At 35.8% G+C, this 21892-nt stretch overlaps 3 protein-coding genes across 3 annotated transcripts; 2 read left to right on the top strand and 1 right to left on the bottom strand.

The window, feature by feature from the left end:
• Window positions 1-6498: 6498 nt before the first annotated feature.
• LOC121977775 lies at window positions 6499-8492 on the top strand. The gene is made up of 3 exons (XM_042530200.1): window positions 6499-7302; window positions 7401-7797; window positions 7919-8492. The coding sequence occupies exons 1-3, from the start codon at window positions 6503-6505 to the stop codon at window positions 8348-8350; spliced, it is 1629 nt and encodes a 542-aa protein (XP_042386134.1). The 5' UTR covers window positions 6499-6502; the 3' UTR covers window positions 8351-8492.
• A 7963-nt stretch (window positions 8493-16455) lies between these two features.
• Window positions 16456-20463, top strand: LOC121975712 (elongation factor 1-gamma 2-like). Its single transcript, XM_042527531.1, has 8 exons — window positions 16456-16556; window positions 16688-16738; window positions 17597-17746; window positions 17835-17895; window positions 18541-18593; window positions 18673-18774; window positions 18850-19360; window positions 19831-20463. Exons 2-8 carry the CDS (start codon window positions 16730-16732, stop codon window positions 20208-20210), a joined length of 1266 nt encoding a protein of 421 aa, XP_042383465.1. The 5' UTR covers window positions 16456-16556; window positions 16688-16729; the 3' UTR covers window positions 20211-20463.
• Window positions 20464-20771: 308 nt separating this feature from the next.
• Window positions 20772-21605, bottom strand: LOC121977774 (protein C2-DOMAIN ABA-RELATED 3-like). The gene is made up of 3 exons (XM_042530199.1): window positions 21380-21605; window positions 21192-21287; window positions 20772-21117 (listed from the first exon to the last, which is right to left on the bottom strand). The coding sequence occupies exons 1-3, from the start codon at window positions 21488-21490 to the stop codon at window positions 20827-20829; spliced, it is 498 nt and encodes a 165-aa protein (XP_042386133.1). The 5' UTR covers window positions 21491-21605; the 3' UTR covers window positions 20772-20826.
• Window positions 21606-21892: the final 287 nt, after the last annotated feature.

Raw genomic sequence — 21892 nt, 5'->3', positions numbered from 1 at the left:
TATCTTTAAATTAATGAATTTGTTGTTTTTGTTGCAAATTTTAAAACATGATTTGAATCTTTGTTTTGCTTCTGTGTTATACCGTCATCTATTGTCAATTATGTATACTGTTAATTATGTTTTTCATGTCGGTTATGCAGGAAAGTTGCAAAACAACGTTTCCTTTTATCAACGAATGGTAAATCATTTCATTTTAAGTTCTAATATTTTATTTATACAAAATTCTGATTATTGTTTTAATGTAAGGGAAAACGTATGTTGTATTTGTTGGATATAATCTGGGTATTTATGAAACGTGGATAGAAGCATCAAGACAAGTTATTGGATTTAAAGGCGCTATACATCAATCATACAAAAGTACAATGGAGGCACAAAAAGCTTTTCAAGCGCACTTAGATAAAAAATTTGCACCAAATTCCATTTCATCATGTGCAACTTCAACTTCGGGATCAAATTCAAATTTAGACAACCAACTTTTGAGCTCTGAAAAAAGAACTAAGTTGAAGGATACATTAAAAAAAATAGAGCAGCTTTCCAATTCCTAGTTGTTGTTATTGTTGGTGTTATTTTATATATTTTTTTTTAATCTGAGTTCAAGTTGAACAATGGTGATGCAAGTGGTGTATCAAAATTTAAAACATCTGTTATGTTATCTTAATATGTTGTGAAACATATGTTGTTGTTGTATGCTTCACATACTTGTTCCCTTTTGCAATCTAGAATCATTATGCTTACTATTTCTTCTTATTGTAAATTGTATTCTTCATTTCAAAATTGTTGTTGGTGGTGGAGAGCATCCTCCAAATGTTACTCTTTTTATGAGCTGTTTTGTAGTCCCTCAAGATGCTTCTTTAATTTTGGTGCAGTTTACTGACTTAAAAAACATCCAGTTTGTGTTGAACAGATATTACTGTGTTCCTTTGACACTGTTTATGTTTTTTTTCTGTTAGGGTTAGACCCTCAAGCATTTTTGATTAAAAGTAATGAGTGCAAATAGACAACTTTATATTTCTAATATCCCAAAAGTGTAAACCATTATTATTTTTTGTTAATTTTGAGATTTATAAGATCACGGTCAAAATTAGTGATGATGTGTTACTTTAATTTACTGCAATCCCAAAATATGACACAAAAGATTTTGAGATTTATTATTTGACTGCTATCTAAGAGACCAGTACTACCACATTTTTTAAAATCAGAATCTTAATATCATGGTATGACAAAAGCACCTTTGGTTTTTGGTCTGTATACTTTTTTTTTATATATTTTATTTCTCTAAATTTTTCTTGTTTTAAACTACAAAGATTTGATTCTGGGGCTTTCTCTGAAATTCTTGCTAATGCTGAATTTTCATCTTTTTTTTCATACAAGATCATGTTATTAGTACTTCGGGTAATGCTAAGCTGAACAAGTATAAGGAACAACTTGATGTTGCTACAAAAACTAGGAATCAAGCAGTTGCTGAGTTGGCGAGAGTTAAAAAAAATTGTTGAAGAACTCACCGAGAAACTCAATGTGGCAAATGAGGGAAAGGAGCAAGCTCTAGAAGCAACTGAAGTTGCCAAAAATCAAATCAAGACACTTGATGCGGGTTCTGTCGAGATTGCTGACCAGGATGGAAGCTGGGAACAGAAGTTGGATAGTTCAAAGGAATAACTTGCAGTTGTCCTTATGGAGCTTGATTCTGTAAAGGAAGAACTTATAAAGATCAAAAGGGACTCTGAGACATTGGTGGAAGCAAAGCTCTCTGTCATTCAGCAAGAGGCTGAAGCGAAACAGATTGTTGATGTTGGCGTTTAGTTTGCTCAAGTATTTGATCAAAAACTCTGGACACTGACATAAATTACCTTCAAATTAATAATGTTGCAGAATAATACTGTAACTTCAAATATTGTAGGGCAAAATTTTAAGTCCAACGTATTCATGAGAAATTAGGATCCATGACAATGAAAATCACCAACATAAACATTGCTCTCAAATAGTTTCAGAATACATAAACATTGTTCTCAAATAGTTTCAGAATATGAGAATCTAAAACTTTCAGTCTGAAGCTACAAGCTCCACGCAAACATGACATGGAAGTAAAGATCCAATGGAAAATAAAACAAGATCAAGTTCATCGCTTCTTAGAGACATCAATAGTTTTCCCCCTCCTTCTAGTAGTTTTTGTGTGCTGACCGCAAACTCAGAGCCTCAGTAGTGTCAAAGTGTCTGTGATTTCTGCCAAAAAAGAAAAAAAAATTACATTCATATAACAAAACTCAAGAATATATAAATGGAAGATCCTTAAATAACATAGTCCTAGCTCTAACATCTCCGTAATTTAATTAAAACTGTTGGAGTGTATACTGAAAGCGTAAGCTTTTGTAAACATTTGTTTTGAATAAAGAATCACATTTGGTCAAATTATCTACATTTGTTTGTAGTTGTTCAATTAATTTATATTGTAGATAACATAGTTTGTGGTGTCACATACAGAAGATGATGTTATCAGTACCTTATAAATTATAAACAGTGGCTCACGACCAAAATGGAAAGGAACAAACCATTAGAAGGTCGTAGTGTAATTAAGTATCAGTTTATCTTGATTGTATAATTACACTAGTACACTCAGAGTGTATTGAGTAGGACTATTTGAGGTCGTTTCTTTTATACTGACTTTATAAAGAAACAAAGACCTCAGTTATTATGGAAGTGTGTGCTCTTAATCCTAATGTTATAACAAGCACATATATTTGATATTTATTTCTTTAATTTATCAATGGGTGAGATTTAGTTCGTTGAATCAATAAACCCGATAAGTTGGGAAATGGTATCACTTATAGTGTGTGTTGTTGATTATAGAAGGAAACTGTGTCCTAGAGATACTAGGTTGATAATGTCCTCAAGAGGAGCTCATAAAGATTGTCATGTTAAACCCTGCAGGTGGACTTAGTCCGACATGATAATAAGGTTGAGTGGTACTACTCTTGGATTTAGATATTAATTAAATGAGTTGTCAGTAACTCACTTAATTAGTGGACATTCGATATCTTAAACACAGGGAGACTAACACACTCATAATAAGAAGGAGCCCAAAAATGTAATTTGGGATTGGTGCGGTAGTTCAATAATAGTTCTCTAGTGGAATGATTATTATTGATAAAATTAAGTTGTGTGTTCGGGCGAACACGGGATGCTTAATTTTATCGGGAGACCAAAACCAATTCCTCCTCTCGGTCCCTATCGTAGCCTCTTATTTATAGAGTTCTATACCCACGTATACCCAGCTTCTATAACCAAGCTAGGGCCGGCCTAGGTATAAAATTGGGTGGCCGGCCCTAGCTTGAACCCAAGCTAGTGGGGGCCGACCAAATTAAATTATAAAGGGATTTTAATTTTAGTTTTATTATGTGGAAGAAATAATTTATTAAAGGGAATTAAAATTAAAATATCTCTCTTGTAAAAGATCTACAAAAGATTAAAGAAAGAGATTAGATCTCTTTCCTTATTTGTAGATTGGTGAGTTATTTTATTTTCTCTTTAAAAATTATCCACATGTTGATAAAATTAAAATTATAGAAATTTCCTTTTATCAACCATGAAGATATTTTTAAAGAGAAATTTTATTTTTAAAATTTCCAGAAACAAATTAGGAAGTTTTAATTGTTGATTAAAACTTGTCTAATTTTTTCCTTCATTGATGTGGCCGGCCATTAGAGTTTATTTGGGAAATTTTATTTTATTTTTCTCAAATAAATCATGTCAAGGAAATTAACGAAATTTTATTGTAATTAAATTTCCTAATTTGCCTAGGCCAAGGAATATAAAAGAAGGGGTAGGGGTGCCTTCATGAGACACAACCTTTATTATTTTCTCTCCCTCTTTTGTTCCTTGGTGTGGCCGGCCATCCTTTCCCTCTCTTCCTCTTGTGGTGGCCGAACCCTTCTTTTCCCTTGGAGCTCTTGTGGTGGCCGGATACTACTTGGAGAAGAAGAAGAAGAAGGAGAGGAAGCTAGCATCTCTTGGAGCTTGGTTGGTGTTTTGATTTTCTTCCTTGGTGAAGCTTGTTTCTTTGTGGCCGAACCTAGCTAGGAGGAGAAGAAGGTGGTTGGTGGTTTCTCATCTCGGAAGATCGTTGCCCACACAACGTCCGAGGTTAGAAGAGGAATACGGTAGAAGATCAAGAGGTTTTTCTACAAGGTATAACTAGTAATTTTTCTTTCCGCATCATGCTAGTTATTTATGGAAATAATACCAAATACAAGAGGCTTACGTTCTAGAATTTCGAATATGTTTTTCGATATTGTGTTCTTTTATTTTTTTTTTCCTTGTGATTTGATTGTTCTCTTTGGTTAACCTAAAGTTATTTTAGGAAATTAAATATTAGCTTTCTATAAAAGGTTTTGTCTAGTCGGTGGTGGTTGCTCCCATATCCAAGAAGGCCATGTGCCTCGCCACGTCAGTACTGGGAACCAATTATGGAAATTAATATTTAATGGAATTAATAACTTAAGGAGACTTGGGTCGAACGTGTTAAGTTCCGCAGGAGATCCAAGTCAAAACCTAAAAGAACAAATAGATTAAGTTTTAGATCAAACGTGTTAAGTTCCGCAGGCGATCCAAAATTTAATTTAAAAGAACACATGGTAGCTAGGAAAAGGTTCAGACCTTTGTACAAAATTTTTGTACAGTGGAACCTATAGGTTTTCCGAGTAGCAACCAACAAAAACATCATGGCACACACTTGTATAATAACAAAAAAAACATGGCCTGCAAGCATGGTTGCTACTTGTGCATTGTGCATTAAGGAATTCTGATAATGAGCAAAAGTTGAGACAACTGGTACAGAACGTGTCCTGTTTATAATGATATGTTCAGCCATGGTTGTCAAACTCGCGAGTCAACTCGTCGATTTTACGAGTTTACGAACTTTTATTCCAATCGCGTGTTGAACTAGTCTAAAATCAAACCCCCTTGTAATATCGGTTGAATCGCGAGTCAAATCGTCAAAATCGGTAAAATCGCGTTTTGAACCATCCATAACTCGAGTTTGTGGCAAAGTTGTGGGCTGCGTCATTTAGAGCCCAAATTAAGCAATAAAAGAAAGTAAGAAACCCTAAAACGCTAAAACAAACACAGTAGAAAAAAAATGCACTGAGAGGCAAGAGTAGGCAGCGATCTTCATCCTCGATTACACAGATTCATTCATCGATTTTGCACAAAGAGCAACGATCTTCGAGAGTTCAAGAGTCGAGACTTCGTCGATTTTGCACTGAGAGCAGAGATCTTCAAAAGTCGAGACTTTGTTCGTTGATTCTGTCCTAGGAGCAGCGATATTCTAAGATCGAGAAATCAGGTTCAAAGATCGCGAGCACAACTGCACAAGGTAAGTGTTTGCAGTTCAATCCCTTGTTTTTGGTTGCTTCTTTGTTCTGCTCTACCGTGTATCTTGTTTTGCACCCTCATCTGGAGTGGAAATGATTTTGCTCTTCCGTATTCCGTTGTTTTGTGTATTGTGTCTGTTCTGCGTCATTGTTGTGTCCTATTCTGCGCTTCTCTTGCCGTTCAAAATCTGATTATTTTGTTTGTTTGAAATCTGTTCTGCGTTGTTGTGTGTTGTGCGCTTGTGTTTGTTCTTTCATCATTCTATGACTTCTATCTTGTTCTGCCTTGCTGACACTGACATTGAACCTATATGACCTATTGGTTTTTTGTAATTTGGTTGATGTATAATATACTTGTTTTATGGGTTACTTTGATTTCCTATATTTGTATGCTTGTGAAATGTGAAGTGTGATTTGTAGTTGCTGGCTGATGCCTGATTTATTTTCATTTGCTTACAAGTTATGCTACTCAATGCTTATGCAAATTGCAATTAGTTTTTATCAGTTGTGCAACAGAAATGTCAACTAAAGGATCATCTAAAGGGTCTGAAAATTCGAGAAAGAATGCTTCAGGTAGTAGAAGTGACCCGGGTTGGGAGCATGGATATGATGTTGTTGGTAATTCAAGAAAGGTGAAATGCAAGTATTGTGATAAGATTGTAAATGGTGGTATTTTTCGTTTCAAGCATCATTTAGCTTGCACTCGAAGGGATGCTGAGGCATGTATTAGTGTTCCTGATGATGTGAAGAAGAAGATGTTGTCTCTTGTATGCAAAATTGCTCAAGCATCCGAAACAAAGAAAAGGATTATTTGTTCTAATGAGGATTCATCAGACAGTAGTGAAGAGGTACAAGCAAGTAAAAAGAGAAAGGGAAAAGCAACAATGGAAGAATTTATCAAAGTTAAAAAAGGTAGTTCTCAAGCCACAATTAATCTATTCATGAAGAAGGACATAAGAGAAGAAGCCTGCCAACAAATTGCTAGGTTCTTTTACACATCTGCCATTCCCTTTAATTGTGCTAAAAATCCTGAATTTACAAAGATGTTTGAGATAGTTGGAAAATATGGTTGTGGGTTTAAACCTCCATCTTATCATGAGTTGAGGGAGACATTCTTGAAAAAAGAAGATAGAACAATGACTTTGCTTGAAGAGCATCGATTTGTGTGGAAAAAAAAAGGATGTTCTATTATGTCTGATGGATGGACTGACAAGAAAAGACGATCTATATGTAATTTCTTAGTGAATAGTGAGAAGGGGACGATCTTTTTGCAATCCACTGACACATCTGATATCTCAAAGACAGCAGATAAGGTTTTTGAAATGTTAAATGAAATTGTGGATAAAGTTGGTGAACAAAATGTTGTGCAAGTAATCACCGATAATGCAGCAAATTATAAAGCAGCAGGAGAGATGTTGATGTGTAAGAGAAAATGCATTTTTTGGACACCATGTGCAGCTCATTGCATTGATTTGATGCTTGAAAACTTTGAGAAAAAATTAAAAATCCACGAAGTCACAATTTCAAAGGCAAGAAGAATTTCAACTTTCATATATTCGAGGACTCTTCTCATATTTCAATTAAGAAAATGTACAAAGGGAAGAGATATAATCCGGCCTGCTGTTACAAGATTTGCAACTGCATATTTGTCTTTGAGTTGTATTAATGAACTTAAAAGTGGTTTGCAACAGTTGTTCACATCTGATTTTTGGAAGACTAGTCGATTTTCAAAGATACAGGAGGGAAAGTTTGTTCAAAAGACCATTTTAGATGGGAGGTTTTGGCGTAATGTAGTTACATGTCTGAAGGCAGCAAGTCCTCTCATTAAAGCACTTCGATTGGTAGACTCTGAAGAGCCTACTATGGGTTTTATTTATAAGGCAATGGAAGCTGCAAAGGAGAAAATAAAAGTCAACTTTGGCGGCGAGAAAAAACTGTAAGCATATGTGTTTGTTTACTAATTACTACTTTGGTATTAACTTTCATATACATAAATTTATTGATTAATTTGTTATTATATGTGATTTTTTGCAGTTATGAACCGGTATGGAAGATTATTGATGAAAGATGGAAAAATCAACTTCATCACCCATTACATGCTGCAGGTTATTTTTTGAACCCTGTGTATCAATATAGCCTAGATTTTGAAGCGGATTCAAGGGTAAAAAATGGACTTTATGACTGCATGGAGCGAATGATAGATGATCGAGATGTGAGAAGTGCGATTCATGCACAATTGGAATCCTTCAAGAAAGCAAAAGGGCTGTTTGGTCGTGATGCAGCAAAGTTAACCATAGGTAAAAAATCTCCTGCAGAGTGGTGGGATTCTTTTGGTGATGATTGTCCTGAATTGCAGAATTGGGCTATACGTATATTGAGTTTGACTTGCAGCTCGTCTGGATGCGAACGTAATTGGAGTGCTTTTGAGATGGTAAGTTCAAAAACTCAATTATGGACTACTATCATGTATCTGGTATATGGTATATAATACAAATAATATTTCTAATGAAATGATATAGTTATAATTTTTGGTTGTTTGATAATTTATTTAGGTTCATACAAAAAAGAGAAATCGCTTGCATCAGAAGAAAATGAATGACTTAGTATTTGTTTACTATAACTTGAAGATGCAAGGGAAGAAGTCCAAGGAAGTTAGTCAAACTCCAACTACTTTTGAAGAGTTCCCCTCTGATGATGAATGGATAACTGAAGCACCTAGTTCTGCAGGATTGAATTTAGTGGATGAAGATTATGATGCTAACATAAATAATGATCCTTTAGAGCTAATTAACCTTGTTGATGATGTAGATAATTTAGAGGACACGGAGATTACCAGTGTTCATGTAGGAGTTGAGAGTAACATAGGTGATAAAGATGCTATAGGATGTGATAATGAGCTTGATGGTACTGATGATTTTGATGCTGAGGATGAAGATGAAGATGGAGTTGATGATTTGGATGTCACCATGGATGATTTATCTTAGTAGTATTGCTTTTTCTTTAGTTTTTAGTCATCAAATTTTTATTGTTTTGGGATTTGGATTATCAGTTGTAAATTTGAACCTTTGTTAGTTTGTTTCCTTTTATCAAATTTGGACAATGGAAGTTTATTTGGTGTATTAAATATTGGACTATTTTTGTGTGGAATTTTAAATTTGTCATTTTAAATTATCTTTTCATGTATCAGTGCTATTGAACCTTACGAGTGCTATTAAATATTGGACTATTTGGACTATTATCAGTGCTTTTGAACCTTTGTATCTTTTCATGTTAAATTTTCATGTTTAGTTTTTTTTATATGTGAAAAATGTTGATGATATGTGTGTTTATGTTTTTTTATTATAAATGTGAAATAGTGATTGTTCTTATGATGAATATATATTTATTTGACATTTTATAACTTTATTTTTGATGATCTGTAAACTCTTACGAGTTTACGATACGAGTTTACGATACGAGTTTGTGAGTCCCTAGCCGAGTCGACACTGGAATCGCGAGTTTGACAACCTTGTGTTCAGCCACTACAACAAAAATATGGGGTGCAATAATATGGGGTGTTTATGTTCTGAAAATACAATTCCATGTACAGAAAATATGGATGCAAATAAGGATGTGAAAGTTTTTAATCATACCTTTGCTTCAAATGCAGCTATAGTGCAATGAATCATTACTGTATCATCCTAGTGCATATTGTTAGAACCTGCAACAATAAATACAATTATTAACTTCATTTTCTCAATGAACCACTATAATTAAACATATTAAAATTTTAATAGTACCTGCTATAGATGTCAAATCTAGTTCATACGTGTCTTCAACAATGTTATGATTAGTATCTTCAGTCGATCTGATAATTGACACATTGTCATACTTACAAAATGTAATGAAATAAATTTATGTTTGCAAGTAAAATTACAATAAAAATGCATCATTAATCGACACATACCCCCCCTTGTTGCAAATTTGGACAATTGCGTTTGCCATGTGACACTCCTCAATGTCCGCATCCATGACATAGCCTGGAATTTAAGGTTGATTTCTCCTTTGATGACTTCAATCTCTTCCCACATCCCTTTGTTCTTACTAAAGAAGGATCAATAATACCAAGGCCCTCATCCAAAGATTTCTTCTTTTGACTTCTATCATTGCATGTTCTACTAATATTCATCTTTTGAATTTTGTTGTAGATAGAATCGAATTGTTCATCCAAAAAGGATGTCCCCTCATTAGTCAAAGATGCATCATCAATTAATATTGAAGCTTTATAAGATAACCTTGAGTGTCTAGACATCAAACACCTTTCTGGATCTGGATCATTAATGTAATTTTGCTCCCCCAAAGCATATATTGCTCCAATTTTTGCATCTCGTGTCCATCATTTGAGTATATATGTATCAGGCAAATGAAACACTTGGTTGATACGGGAAAAAGCTAGCATATGTCTGCATGGAATGCCCTCAAACTCAAATTTAGTGCAACTACATGATATGTAATCCCTTTGTTTGTCATGCATAAGTACCCTTGGTTTCGAGGAGGAAGAACTTTAAAATTTCATCACATGGTAAACCACTAAATCAACTCCTGTAAATGCTTATTGCACATAATAACCATGACTCTCGCTCATTTCACTTTGAAAATCCAGCCATTTTTTTTTATGTACAACTTAACCATTTGAGTTTCCATTGGCCAATTTGTCTTAATTTTCGGATGCTCATTGATGTCAATATGGTCAGCAACTAACTCATTATGTCTTTGATGTCTCAGTGCTCTATAAAAACGGGTGATAAAATCCATCAGTGAGTTCTTATTTAAGACATATCTCTTGAAAAATACATATGAGCCTTCAGATCTTTGACTACTTGACATTTCAGCACAAAATAAATGTCTAAAATATAATGGCACCCATTTGTGTCGTAATTCATACATCAACGATAACAATCATTATTCTCTAAGTTAGCAGACTTGATTGCTTCTTCCCATGACTTTTCAAAATCATCAGGTGTTGTAGAATTTGCAATGACATTCTTTAAACTTTGGTAATAGTTTTGAAAACTCAAAGGATTTAATTTTTCTGGAAATTTGTTCAGTATGTGCCATAAACAATATCGATGCACTGTTTGAGGGAAAACTTGTGCAATTGCTTTTGTCATAACAGGATCCTGATCAGTGATGATAACACCTGGTGGACCTTTAGGCATGGCTTCTATGAACTTTTTAAGCAACCAAACAAAAGATTCAGTTTTCTCATCACTTAGAAACCCACAACCAAATAGAATTGTCTGGTGATGATGATTAACTCCTACAAAAGGTGCCAAAATCAAGTCATATTTGTTGGTGTTATATGTTGTATCAAATACAACTACATCACCAAATACACTATATGCCCGCCTAGATATATGATCAGCCCAAAAACACCTACTAAATCTATTATCTGAATCAGTCTCATAATCAAAGAAAAAAGCAGAATTCTTCTCTTGCTCAGATATAAAAAACTCGATCAGTGTTTCAGCATCAATACCATTTTACTCATCTCTTAGAATTTTTTCAAAATTTCTAATATCTTTTTCTGTACAACCTACTCTCTCAGGTCCTCCATACTCTATCTCCAATATTCGCATTTGTTGACAAGTAGGTACATTGGCCTCTGAAAACTGTTTCGTCAATGTTTTCTTTGCTGCCGAAACATTACGATGTGAGTGTAGCAAATGCACCTTGGATGGAGTAAAAAGTGGATGATTATGGGTTTCTATAAAGTTACCAACAACCCAATTAGGCCCAGCTTGTTTCTTCACAAATGTAATATTTGATTTACAACCCGTTCTAACTGCGCCACGTGCTCTTTCTTTTGTCGGTTGATCAACTTTTGTATGTTTATTCAACCGCATTAGATCTGTATGTCCTTTTTTAAAGCATACAATTTGTTTCCACGTTACTTCATTTGTGATCTTATTTTTCTTGCTTGTGTGCATCCTTGAACTAAACCCAGCTTCTCGTGCATATTGATTATAGAATGAATATGCCTCATCTAGTGATAAGAATTCCATTCCAATTTTTTGATTCCGATCATCTGAAACTTGGGGAATGTATTCCTGATCATCAACTCGATTTTCTTCCATTTCTGGACACCCTCACATTATAATTGACAATAGGTAATTAACTAAACAAATAAAAAATACAATTTATTGTAGATAATGTAAAATAGAAACAGAAATACTATGGTAACAATAAAACTGTTGTAACAATATGATGAAATTTGCAACATAAATAAAAATAAATTGGATCGTAAATAATATCGTAAACAAATATGGCTTGATGAAATTTGCAACAGAAATATAAACAAATTTGATCATTAGTTAATTTTTAAAACTAACTCCAACAATCGGTTGGTTTAGTTGAGTTTTGATGTCTGAATTCAAATACAGAACAACTAATAGTCATTCGACATAATCTTGCAACTAATAGGAGGTCTGAATTCAAATACAGAACAACTAATAGGCATTCAACATAATCTTGCAAATTATCAAAAAATAAGAGAGGGAATTTTAGCATACTCTGATAGCTAAAGAACTCTATCAATCAACAACAATTTATAAAAAACAGATAGCTAAAAAACTGAGATCTATCCCGTTCATCACTGCATAGGTCCAAACATAATGCAGAAAAATATATAACTGATAGCTAAAGAACTCTATCAATCAACAACAATTTATAAAAAAACTGATAGCTAAAAAAACTGAGATCTATCCCATTCATCACCTCATAGGTCCAAACATGACGCGGAAAAATATATTTCTTGATCAATTAGTTACCAAAAACTTTGGCTTTATTATGCCGGTATAACATAGATGCAAAATCAACTTTTTAAAAAAAGTTTTTACCGGCAATGAAGGGACGAGGACAGCGAGGTGCTACGCAAGCTAGTGAGGACAACTTCAAAGAGGAGGACCGCGAGATATGCTGCGCCTGTGAGAGGTTCCACTCCTTGCTGTGATTCTGCACTTCGGATCAAAGAACAGGAGGGCTTCTGTAGGGGGCAGCGTCGGGAGTAGGAAGAGGAGGGCTTCTCTGCAGCGCGAGTAGTGCCCTAGCGTCGGGAGGAAGAGGATCTGCGACGAGTAGTGCCCTAGCGTCGGGAGGAGGAAGAGGAGGGCTTCTTTGCGGCGAGTAGTAACCTAGCGTCGGCAGGGAGGAAGAGGATTCCGATTTGGGGCTACGTCGGGGGAGGAAGAGGGTTGCTAGGGAACAGGGAGGGAGGAGGAAGAGGAGGGCTTCTCTGCGGTGAGTAGTGCCCTAGCGTCGGCAGAGAGGAAGAGGATACTGATTTAGGGCTGCGTCGGGGGAGGAAACGGGTTGCTAGGGCACCGCGTCGGGTCGGGAGGAATTAAAACGCGTGACTCGTGGCGAGAAGGAGATTAAAACGCGTGACACGGCCTCCACCGCTTGTCGTCATGACTTGTGTGTTCGTTGTCGCAGTCTACAGTCTACTATCACCTTTGTCCGTTTGACGGGCGCTGTTCACTACCGCCATCCTACACAAACAGGGTCAACGATAATTTTGAAAAAAAAAAAATTCTTAACTTTCGAAATGGAGTAAAATCCCAATAAAGCGAGATTTCGAGTTAGATACCTCGATTCATGATTTGCCAATATTTTATAATAAAAAAAAAATCTCGAACATTTATTATGTATAATCATATATAGATAACTATGATTATCTGTGATAACTCTTCTTATAGTATGTTTGGTTGAAGGTTATCCTTATAATCTTGATTATTAATGTTATCAATTAAAATACTGTTTAATTTAGATAATTGATGATTTTCAAATAATATTTCATACTCATGTCAGTAAAAAGAACATGCAATCTGAAATCAGAAAATCAAGATTTTTTTATTCTCGGGTTAATTTGTTTTAACAAAAATACCTTTCGATAATAGAAAAATATTAAAAACACGTAAGGGAAAAAAATAAGAAATTTTTTTTAAAAAAAATAGACGTGAAAAATAAAAAACGTAAAAAAAATGTTAATTTTTTTTTTTAAAAATGTAAAAAAAATAAAAAATTAACATAAAAACGTAAAAAAAATATAAAAAAGAAATGTAAAACAATGGAAACAAATAAAATGAAACGTAAAAAAGAAAAAATATTAAAAAACATAAAATTTAAAAATAATAATAATAATTTTTTAATGGAGGATAATACAATAAAATATTAAATTAGGTTGAAATAAATAAATTTTTATTACATTACCTAAATTGAAAAAAAAAATATTTAACTATTTTTTATTTCTCATAAATTCGGTTATGTAATTACCTAGTAATTACATAACTAAGATTATACATGATTACTTGAATCAAATGTACACTTAGAGTGTTGAGAAATTAGAGTCTCCTTCCTCTAAACATGTCGCCACTGTGCTTAGAAACCACTGTCTCCTCCCCCTAGACACTTGTCTCTGTGAGAATAATGAGTTGAGGATAATTCTAAAAATATTTTTATGTTAATCATAGAATCATCAAAAACCATCCATTCGGTGGTAATCTAATTTCGAATTTTGATGCATTTGCTACTGTCGCAAGAGTGATTGATTATCTGAGAATCATTTATTAACTAAATTAAATAAGATTAAATAATATAATCTTAGTTCGATAATCAAAGTTATTAATGATTACCTCCTACCAAACACACCTTGATAAGGGGTAATATAATTAAACTTGTAATATAATTAATTTTGTAATGTAATGTAATTAATATGACATTACTATGTTTGTTGAAAGAGTTGTATATGTTGGTGCAATATCCCTAAGTCAAGGTTGATCTGGTTAACTAAGCTTGAGTTAACTCAAGTTTGAGTCTTGATGTTTGGGTTTCGATGTTTGATAATACATGGAGATTGCAGATGCAATCGTCCGTTTGGGGAGATTGTTGATATAATTCCCTTTTGGTCAAGGTTGACCAGTTAGATATGAAGAATAGTCAAGTAGGTCAAAATATTAACTAGATACTTGATTGGAAAAGTCCTAACTGGAGGTTAAGCAGTTGAAAGTTCTGGTGAGTGAAGCCAGATATTTGGAAAATCCTAGTGAGTGAAGCAAGACAGGTGAAAGTCCTGGTGGGAAAATCCTGGTGAGTGAAGCCAGATGAAAACTCTAGTGAGTGAAGCTAGGTGAAAGTCCTGGTGAGTGAAGCCAAATAGATAGAAAGTCCTGGTGAGTAAAGCCAAGCAGATGAGAAGTCCTAATGAGTGAAGCTAGGCAGATGAGAAGACCTGGTGAGTGAAGCCAGACATATGGAAATCCATGTGGGTCAAGGTTGACCGGACACCTGGTATTGAGAAGCCCAAGTAGGTCAAAGGATTGACCGGATACTTGACGCAAGGAAATCTAGATGGGTCAAGGGTGACCGGACATCTGGTGGAAGGAAATCCAAGTGGGTCATGGAGAATCAGACACTTGGCACGAGACGATAAATCTAAGTGGGTCAAGGAGGGTCACACTTGGTGATCAAAAGTCCAATAAGAAGTTGGCAAAAAGAAAATCCAGATGGGTCAAAAGTTGACCGAACACTTAGCAGTCATAAGTCCAATAGAGAGTTGACATGGAACTAGGAAGTTCGGACGCAGTAAATTTCCGAAGGCCATAACTTTTGACTCGGATATCGAAATGAGATGATCTCGGATGCGAAACGAAGCTCGTTTCAAGCTTTACACATTTTTCTGCATGCCAATCGATTGCCCAATCGATTGGGAGGTTCAATCGATCAACCAATCGATTGGTTGACGCAATTTTATGCAGAAACTATCTTGATCGATTGTGTAATCGATTAAAACTTCCACAATCGACTGGTCAATCGATTGAGAGAGTTTCTAAGTGAACAGTGAGCTTTTGAATCGATCAGTTGATCGATTGAAACCTCCAATCGATCAGCCGATCGATTGGGGAGCTGGAAATCGCGCGATAGAGGCTGAATCGATCGGATGATCTATATATTCAGGCGTTTTCCAGAGAGCACAGAGGCGCTCTGAATCGATCAGCCGATCGATTCAAAGTCTCCCAAATCGATTGAAAGTCATTCAATCGATTGGGATCCGATTGTTGCACAGGATATAGCCGTTGGCTAGCATATTCTCTGCAGTGATTTTCTCTCCAGCGACTACAGTGCGATCTCAACGACGAATCATGCAAATTCTCCACTGCTCACAACCGGTTCTTGGAGGCTCTTGGAGACAAGTGCTGGTGCACTTCTAAGGTTCAAGAGGCAACAACAAGCAACAAGTAAGTAAGAAGAAAGAGTTCTCATTTGTATTATTGTATTTCTCTTCCTGTGTATGTTGTATTTTGTTGTGTGGGTTTGTACGAGGCTTCTCCACCTCCGACTGTAACCAAGGAGTGTTTTACTAGTGGATAGTGCATGATGTGTGGATCCTTGGATTAGTCACCTCTTCTTGAGGTGGATACTAAGTAAATCCTTAGCGTTAGCGTTGTGAGTGTGTTTCTTGTTGTTTATTTCACTGCACATCATCGAAGAAGCATATCACCGAGTGCGGCGAGCTATTACCCCCCTAACATATTTCGACCATAACAATATACTATGCATATAATCTTTGATTACAAGGATAATTATATTCTTTTATTTGATGTCCTCTGCCAACGGAGGTGGTTGGTGCCAGTGTCGACGTTGAAGGCGGCGACAGCAGTGGGTGGAGACGACGGCGGTGGCCGACAACGACAACGACTTCAGCAATCGATTGATGTAAGAAATGTACTAAGAGTATATTTAATATTTAAATTTTAGTTAAATATCGAGTTATAAAACTTTATTATTTTTTTATAATCTAATCTAGCTGAAATTGCGTTACAACTTTAGAATTAAATTAAATGAAATAATCAATATTGTAATCATCTTGATTACATTAGAAGGTTTTAAAGTTTTGATATTTTTCCAAAACGTGCACGAAGGGCCGATCTGAGAATTTTCCCAACAAGAGCGGGTACATGGGTAAATAGAACCGACTCAGATAGGCGATTCCTAAACCGCTACCGACCGGATCGGTTTGCAAATTTAATGTACGTGCTGCCCTAGATGGACCAGGCTTCCCCTCTATATAATAAAGCGGCCGCTCACGTTTTCTTTCTCTTGACTGCTCGCGTCGTCTACAGCGCCGCATTCATCTCTCTCCGCATCTGCTCTGTGAGTTCTCAAATCCCAATTATATTTCCTTTCTCCGTCTGATCGCATTGTCTGTCAATGCTTGTTGTTTTGTTCCGCTAGATTCGTCGTTAAGGTTTTTGATTTCATTTCTTTGGTTATGTGATGAACAGATATCATCCGGACCGTAAGCGGCCGCCAATCACTGAGGTCCAATGGCGCTGGTGAGTTCTTGAATCAGGGTGTTTTTTAAATTACTCATCTTTGTGGTTGTGCGAATTCGTTTGTATGTTTCGTGGCCACGCAGTCGAAGTTTATGTTGTTATCTACAAGTTGAAGATCTCTTATTTCTTTATTTTCTTATCGGATTTTCCATTATGTTTTCTTGAGGATTTTGTTCCTATGATTCGCGATAGTAAGTTTGGTTTCTTACTCTGTTATTTGGCACTACAAATATCCGTAACTAAATGTAGCCGTTCAGGTTGCTAGGGTGTCAAATCACAACCTTTTCAAAAAAAAAATAAAAAAAGAAGATAAAGGACGAGCCTTTGGAACTTTTAACCTATAAAAAATGCTGCTATTTCTGTCCACTGTTTCATTGACCATCTAGTCTGACTTTTGCCGACTTCTTGCACTGGCATACTGTCAGCTGTCTGAACTTCTTCGTCGTGGAGGAGAAATTGGAGTATGTTGGCTGGTACTCTTAAATCATAGTGGGATATTGTGCCAGATGGCACCGACAAGCACCAGCACGGGTGCCACAGGATCGCGGCGACCAGATAAACATTGATTCTTCAATTTATTTATCTAATTCATATTATTGGATAGTCCAAACATCCAGATGAACACTGGATTATTTTCAGCTAGAAAAAATGGCTTATAAGTTTATGTTGGAGGTTCCTTTTTTTTTTTTTGTAACACTACTAGCAGTATTATCTAGATCTAGAAATCGAGCTATGCAGTAGATTATTTTTTTGTGCTGGATGAATTGCCTAACTAGCTTACTACTATTATGTGCGTGTGTGCCTGTGGCTTTTTTACTTTGAAACCTGGTTGTATTATGTTGAGATTTAATTACCCAGGTTTTTCACGGTGGAAATGGAAACAAGAACGCTTTCAAGTCACTCATTGCTGCAGAGTACACTGGGGTTCAAATTGAGCTGGCTAAGAATTTTGAAATGGGTGTATCTAATAAAACTCCAGAGTTTCTCAAGATGAACCCAATAGGGAAGGTATATAATTTTTTGTACAAACATTATACCGTGATTGTTTGTGAAGTGCTCCTTTCCAACTTCAAATTCTGGGTAAATTTGAGTTCAGATACCTGTGTTGGAGACACCAGATGGCCCGATTTTTGAGAGCAATGCTATAGCTCGATATGGTATGGAGAATTTTTGTTCATGAGTTTACAATTTTATTTTTTCTTCCCAAAATATGGTTCTTAGTTCTTACAATCTTTGATACATGAACGTGACTATGATTGTTAATAATATAGTATAGTTACTGGAATCTTGAGTCCCTGTTTCTCACACTCAGATCCACACCTATGCCACACTAATACCCGAGTTTGAGCAACATAATCCTAATTAACAAGTTTCCACAAAATTTCAAGAATCTTCATTTCTTTTACCATGGGATTGCATTCCATTTTCTTTCAGCAACCCAGTTTTTTCTGTGGTTTTTTAAAAGAAATGCCACCTGCACAGTAAGTAATAATTATGTTCATGCGCGCATGGTGACATTTTATGTTAGAAAAATTATGGAAATATGCTCAGATTGCAAAGGAAAGACCTCCTAAGCAAGGCCCATAGACAAATTGAGATTTTTGAAAGGTTGGAAGTCAAACTGCAAATTGAAGCAAACTTTGGTTACAAACTGAAGTCTTTTCAGAAAATATAATTGCTTAGTTTATGGTTATTTTCAGAGTCAAACTGCAAGTGGAAGCAAAACTTTGGTTGCAAACTGCAATTTTTGTGAATGAAGATTCATGTCTTACTCTTATTTACTTTTTTTATCCATGCTTCAGTTACACGCCTGAAGGAGAATAATCCTCTTTATGGCTCTTCGCTCATTGACTTTGTAAGTCTTTTACCTCCCTTAAATTTTTGACGTATTAATGCAATTCAAATAATTGTATTTTTTGGCATATGCTTGGCAGGCCCACATTGAACAGTGGATTGATTTTTCATCTATGGAAATTGATGTAAATATTGCACGGTGGCTCTATCCACGAGTTGGATACATCCCTTACCTTGCTCCTGTAAGTATAATAGTTGTTTTGCAAGTGCATCATATACACCTTGTACCTTGTCTTTACAAGACAATGTTTTTGTAGGCTGAGGAACTAGCGATAACTAGTTTAAAGAGGGCACTCGGAGCTTTGAATACTCACCTTGCTTCTAACACATACCTTGTTGGCCATTCAATTACACTAGCTGATATTATTATGACATGCAACTTATATGTTGGATTTTCTCGAATCTTGGTTAAGAGTTTCACCTCAGAGTTCCCCCACGTGGAAAGGTATTTCTGGACTCTGGTTAATCAACCTAATTTCCATAAGGTGTTAGGTGAGGTGAAGCAGACAGACTCAGTTCCAGCTATTTCTTCACAAAAGAAACCTGTTCAACCTAAAGAACCAGCTAAGCCTCAGGAAGTTAAGAAAGAACCAAAACAGCAGCCTGCAAAGCCAAAAACACCTGAAGTAAATGAGGAAGAGGAGGATGCTCCGAAGCCTAAGCCAAAAAATCCTTTAGATCTACTTCCCCCTAGTAAAATGATATTGGATGAATGGAAGAGGCTTTATTCCAATACAAAAACCAACTTCCGTGAGGTTGCTATTAAAGGTATGTTTGGATTTTTTTTGATAAATTTTTTGTTGCCTTTTCATATTGTTTTTCCCTCTAGTTTACCAACCATTCTGCATTGCCTAATCTGTGATATAACATAGTGCTTGCTGACACTTTCTTTTCCGTATTTTATCTGTTATCAACATGCTAAAAATGTAATCTTCTTTAGATGTGCATAACATAACAAGCCCAATAATCTTATATGAAAACACCCTAGTTAATATTTTATGTGGTTGGATATTGTTTTGACAATAACATGCTGATGGGTCCGATGCTCTAGAAGCATTAGTCCATAATCTAATTTGCCAGAGCCTGCAAAGAGGATCAAAAGCATATATATTGCATTCAAAAGTTCTTTGAATGGTAGAAGAAAGTATGAGCTGATAGTGCATGCACCAATATATATGTTACCCAAGTGTTTTTAAAAAGATTTCACTGATTGTATGTAATGCTAATAATGGATGCAGGTTTCTGGGACATGTATGATCCTGAGGGCTACTCTCTATGGTTCTGTGACTACAAGTACAACGATGAAAATACAGTATCATTTGTGACCCTGAACAAGGTGGGTGGGTTCTTGCAGCGCATGGACTTGGCACGAAAATATGCATTTGGTAAGATGCTGGTGATTGGTTCTGAGCCTCCATTCAAGGTGAAGGGGCTGTGGCTTTTCCGAGGGCAGGAAATTCCAAAGTTTGTGTTCGATGAGGTCTATGACATGGAGCTCTATGATTGGGTAAAGGTTGATATCTCAGATGAAATACAGAAGGAGAGAGCTAATGCCATGATCGAAGATCAGGAGCCTTTCGAAGGCGAGGCCTTATTGGATGCCAAGTGCTTCAAGTAAAAGCCTCACAGCTTTTGCTTGATTACAATTGGATGCCTGATTTCGGCCTCTTCATTTTTGAGCAGTTGGTATCTGTAGTTTCAGTATCGTTAGTTGTTGGGTATCTGTAGTTTCAGTATCGTTAGCTGTTGATTTTTGTTTAAGTTATCAATCAGTACTCCCTAATAAACCCCTGGTATTTGCCTAGAGTTCTTTTTGTACTATGAATTATTGTTTTTTCAAATGATGATATTTCCTACTTTTTATTTCTAAATATCCATGGTTTTCATTTTGCTAATGTCATTGTTAGTATTTTCTTCATTTTCATTTGTGCACTAATACAAGTACTTGTATCATCCTCCATGCTCACCTCTATCTTTCTAGTACTCAGTTTTTTCTTGAAGTCTGTCCAAGATCATTTCACGATGTAAATTCTCTTGTTGATTTTTAGATAAACATATGCACATCACCAGTTACATAATATATTTCATCCATTTGACTTGTTGATATTTGAGATTATGGGGGAAAAAATACCAAGTCATTGTGTATATAAATGGTAAAAAAAAAATTGATACAATGGAGGAGAACAAGTAAATAAGGCTTTGAGATTTGAACTTGCAAGATACATATCATCGCCCTAAAAGCCCGCAGCGCCTGGTATGCTAATCCACATCAGTTGTAGCTCCAATTCGCCACTCTCGACATTTCTGAGCCTAAGTATGATGTCTTGCACCACCTTGTCATCTCTCCACACGATGCCACTCTCGTCCGCCAAGCAGTTTTGCCTATTGGGATACACTCTCCTTATTGTGGTGCCATTAGGGAGCCCAGATAGGTTCATCTTCACAGCTTCCACGAACGGCTCAATGTCGATCTCCGCATCTCCCATTTTGTCATCGCGACTGAAGGTATCCTTGTCGTATACTTTCTACATTATCATATAAAGTACTCGCAATCTCATGCATCATCGTTTTGAAAAAGATAGTAAACTTATATACATACAAGTTTCACTGGCTGAAGAGGATTTGAAACGGTGAGAGTCAAATCTTCATTCCAAATTGGATTGACATTGTTCTTCTTCACGCTAGTCTTCAATTTCTAGCCAAAACAAGGAGACAAATAAGACAAAGATACTACTAATCCAACCATTTCGAGCATACAAGACTATATCGCTAATAAACAACACTCACCTGATTGCCCATGCGAACGACAACGTAGGGGTCGCTTCCGGTGGCATCACGATAGGCGAGATTGATCCCTTTGACCACCCGCACCCTCAGGAGCCCTAACAAGTTCTCCATTTATTGGAATTATACTCTCAATCCCTGTATCTCAATTCCCCTCTTAATTAATCCAAAGAGATTAAGAAAATTAGTTAAGAACAGGAGATAAAAAGTGAATAAGTGGGAGAGGAAAAGCTAATTGGGAGGAGAAGACGGGGTTTATTTATAGTTAATAGATTGATTAAATGGTGGGTTATTGTTAATGGGGAACGAGGAATCCTGTCAATTGCTGGTTTGACCAGCAAATCACGGTCAACCGCCTATCGTGTTAACAAAAATCAAATTCTAAAACTTTTGATTTTTTTTTAGAACCATTTTTTTAATTACAAATTGACTATTTATTAGAATAAAATGTGATAAGTAGATGGCCAGTATCATCAATCCCTGACTAGATATTCATGGAGGAGGGGATATTTTTCT

Source organism: Zingiber officinale, chromosome 4B (genome assembly GCF_018446385.1).
Source record: "Zingiber officinale cultivar Zhangliang chromosome 4B, Zo_v1.1, whole genome shotgun sequence".
In the NCBI taxonomy this organism is placed as follows: domain Eukaryota; kingdom Viridiplantae; phylum Streptophyta; class Magnoliopsida; order Zingiberales; family Zingiberaceae; genus Zingiber; species Zingiber officinale.
Note: the sequence above shows the minus strand (reverse complement) of the source record. Positions and strands in the feature narration are given on the sequence as shown.

Excerpts from the sequence above, each read along its gene's own strand:
- LOC121977775 (XM_042530200.1), top strand. The coding sequence starts at position 6,503 with ATGACTTTGCTTGAAGAGCATCGATTTGTGTGGAAAAAAAAAGGATGT. Across the intron at positions 7,303-7,400 it reads TTTGGCGGCGAGAAAAAACT|TTATGAACCGGTATGGAAGA; the intron begins GTAAGCATATGT and ends GATTTTTTGCAG. Across the intron at positions 7,798-7,918 it reads ATTGGAGTGCTTTTGAGATG|GTTCATACAAAAAAGAGAAA; the intron begins GTAAGTTCAAAA and ends TAATTTATTTAG.
- LOC121975712 (XM_042527531.1), top strand. Across the intron at positions 17,747-17,834 it reads AGATGAACCCAATAGGGAAG|ATACCTGTGTTGGAGACACC; the intron begins GTATATAATTTT and ends ATTTGAGTTCAG. Across the intron at positions 17,896-18,540 it reads CAATGCTATAGCTCGATATG|TTACACGCCTGAAGGAGAAT; the intron begins GTATGGAGAATT and ends TCCATGCTTCAG.
- LOC121977774 (XM_042530199.1), bottom strand. The coding sequence starts at position 21,490 with ATGGAGAACTTGTTAGGGCTCCTGAGGGTGCGGGTGGTCAAAGGGATC. Across the intron at positions 21,288-21,379 it reads TCGTTCGCATGGGCAATCAG|AAATTGAAGACTAGCGTGAA; the intron begins GTGAGTGTTGTT and ends TGTTTTGGCTAG. Across the intron at positions 21,118-21,191 it reads CTCTTCAGCCAGTGAAACTT|AAAGTATACGACAAGGATAC; the intron begins GTATGTATATAA and ends ATGATAATGTAG.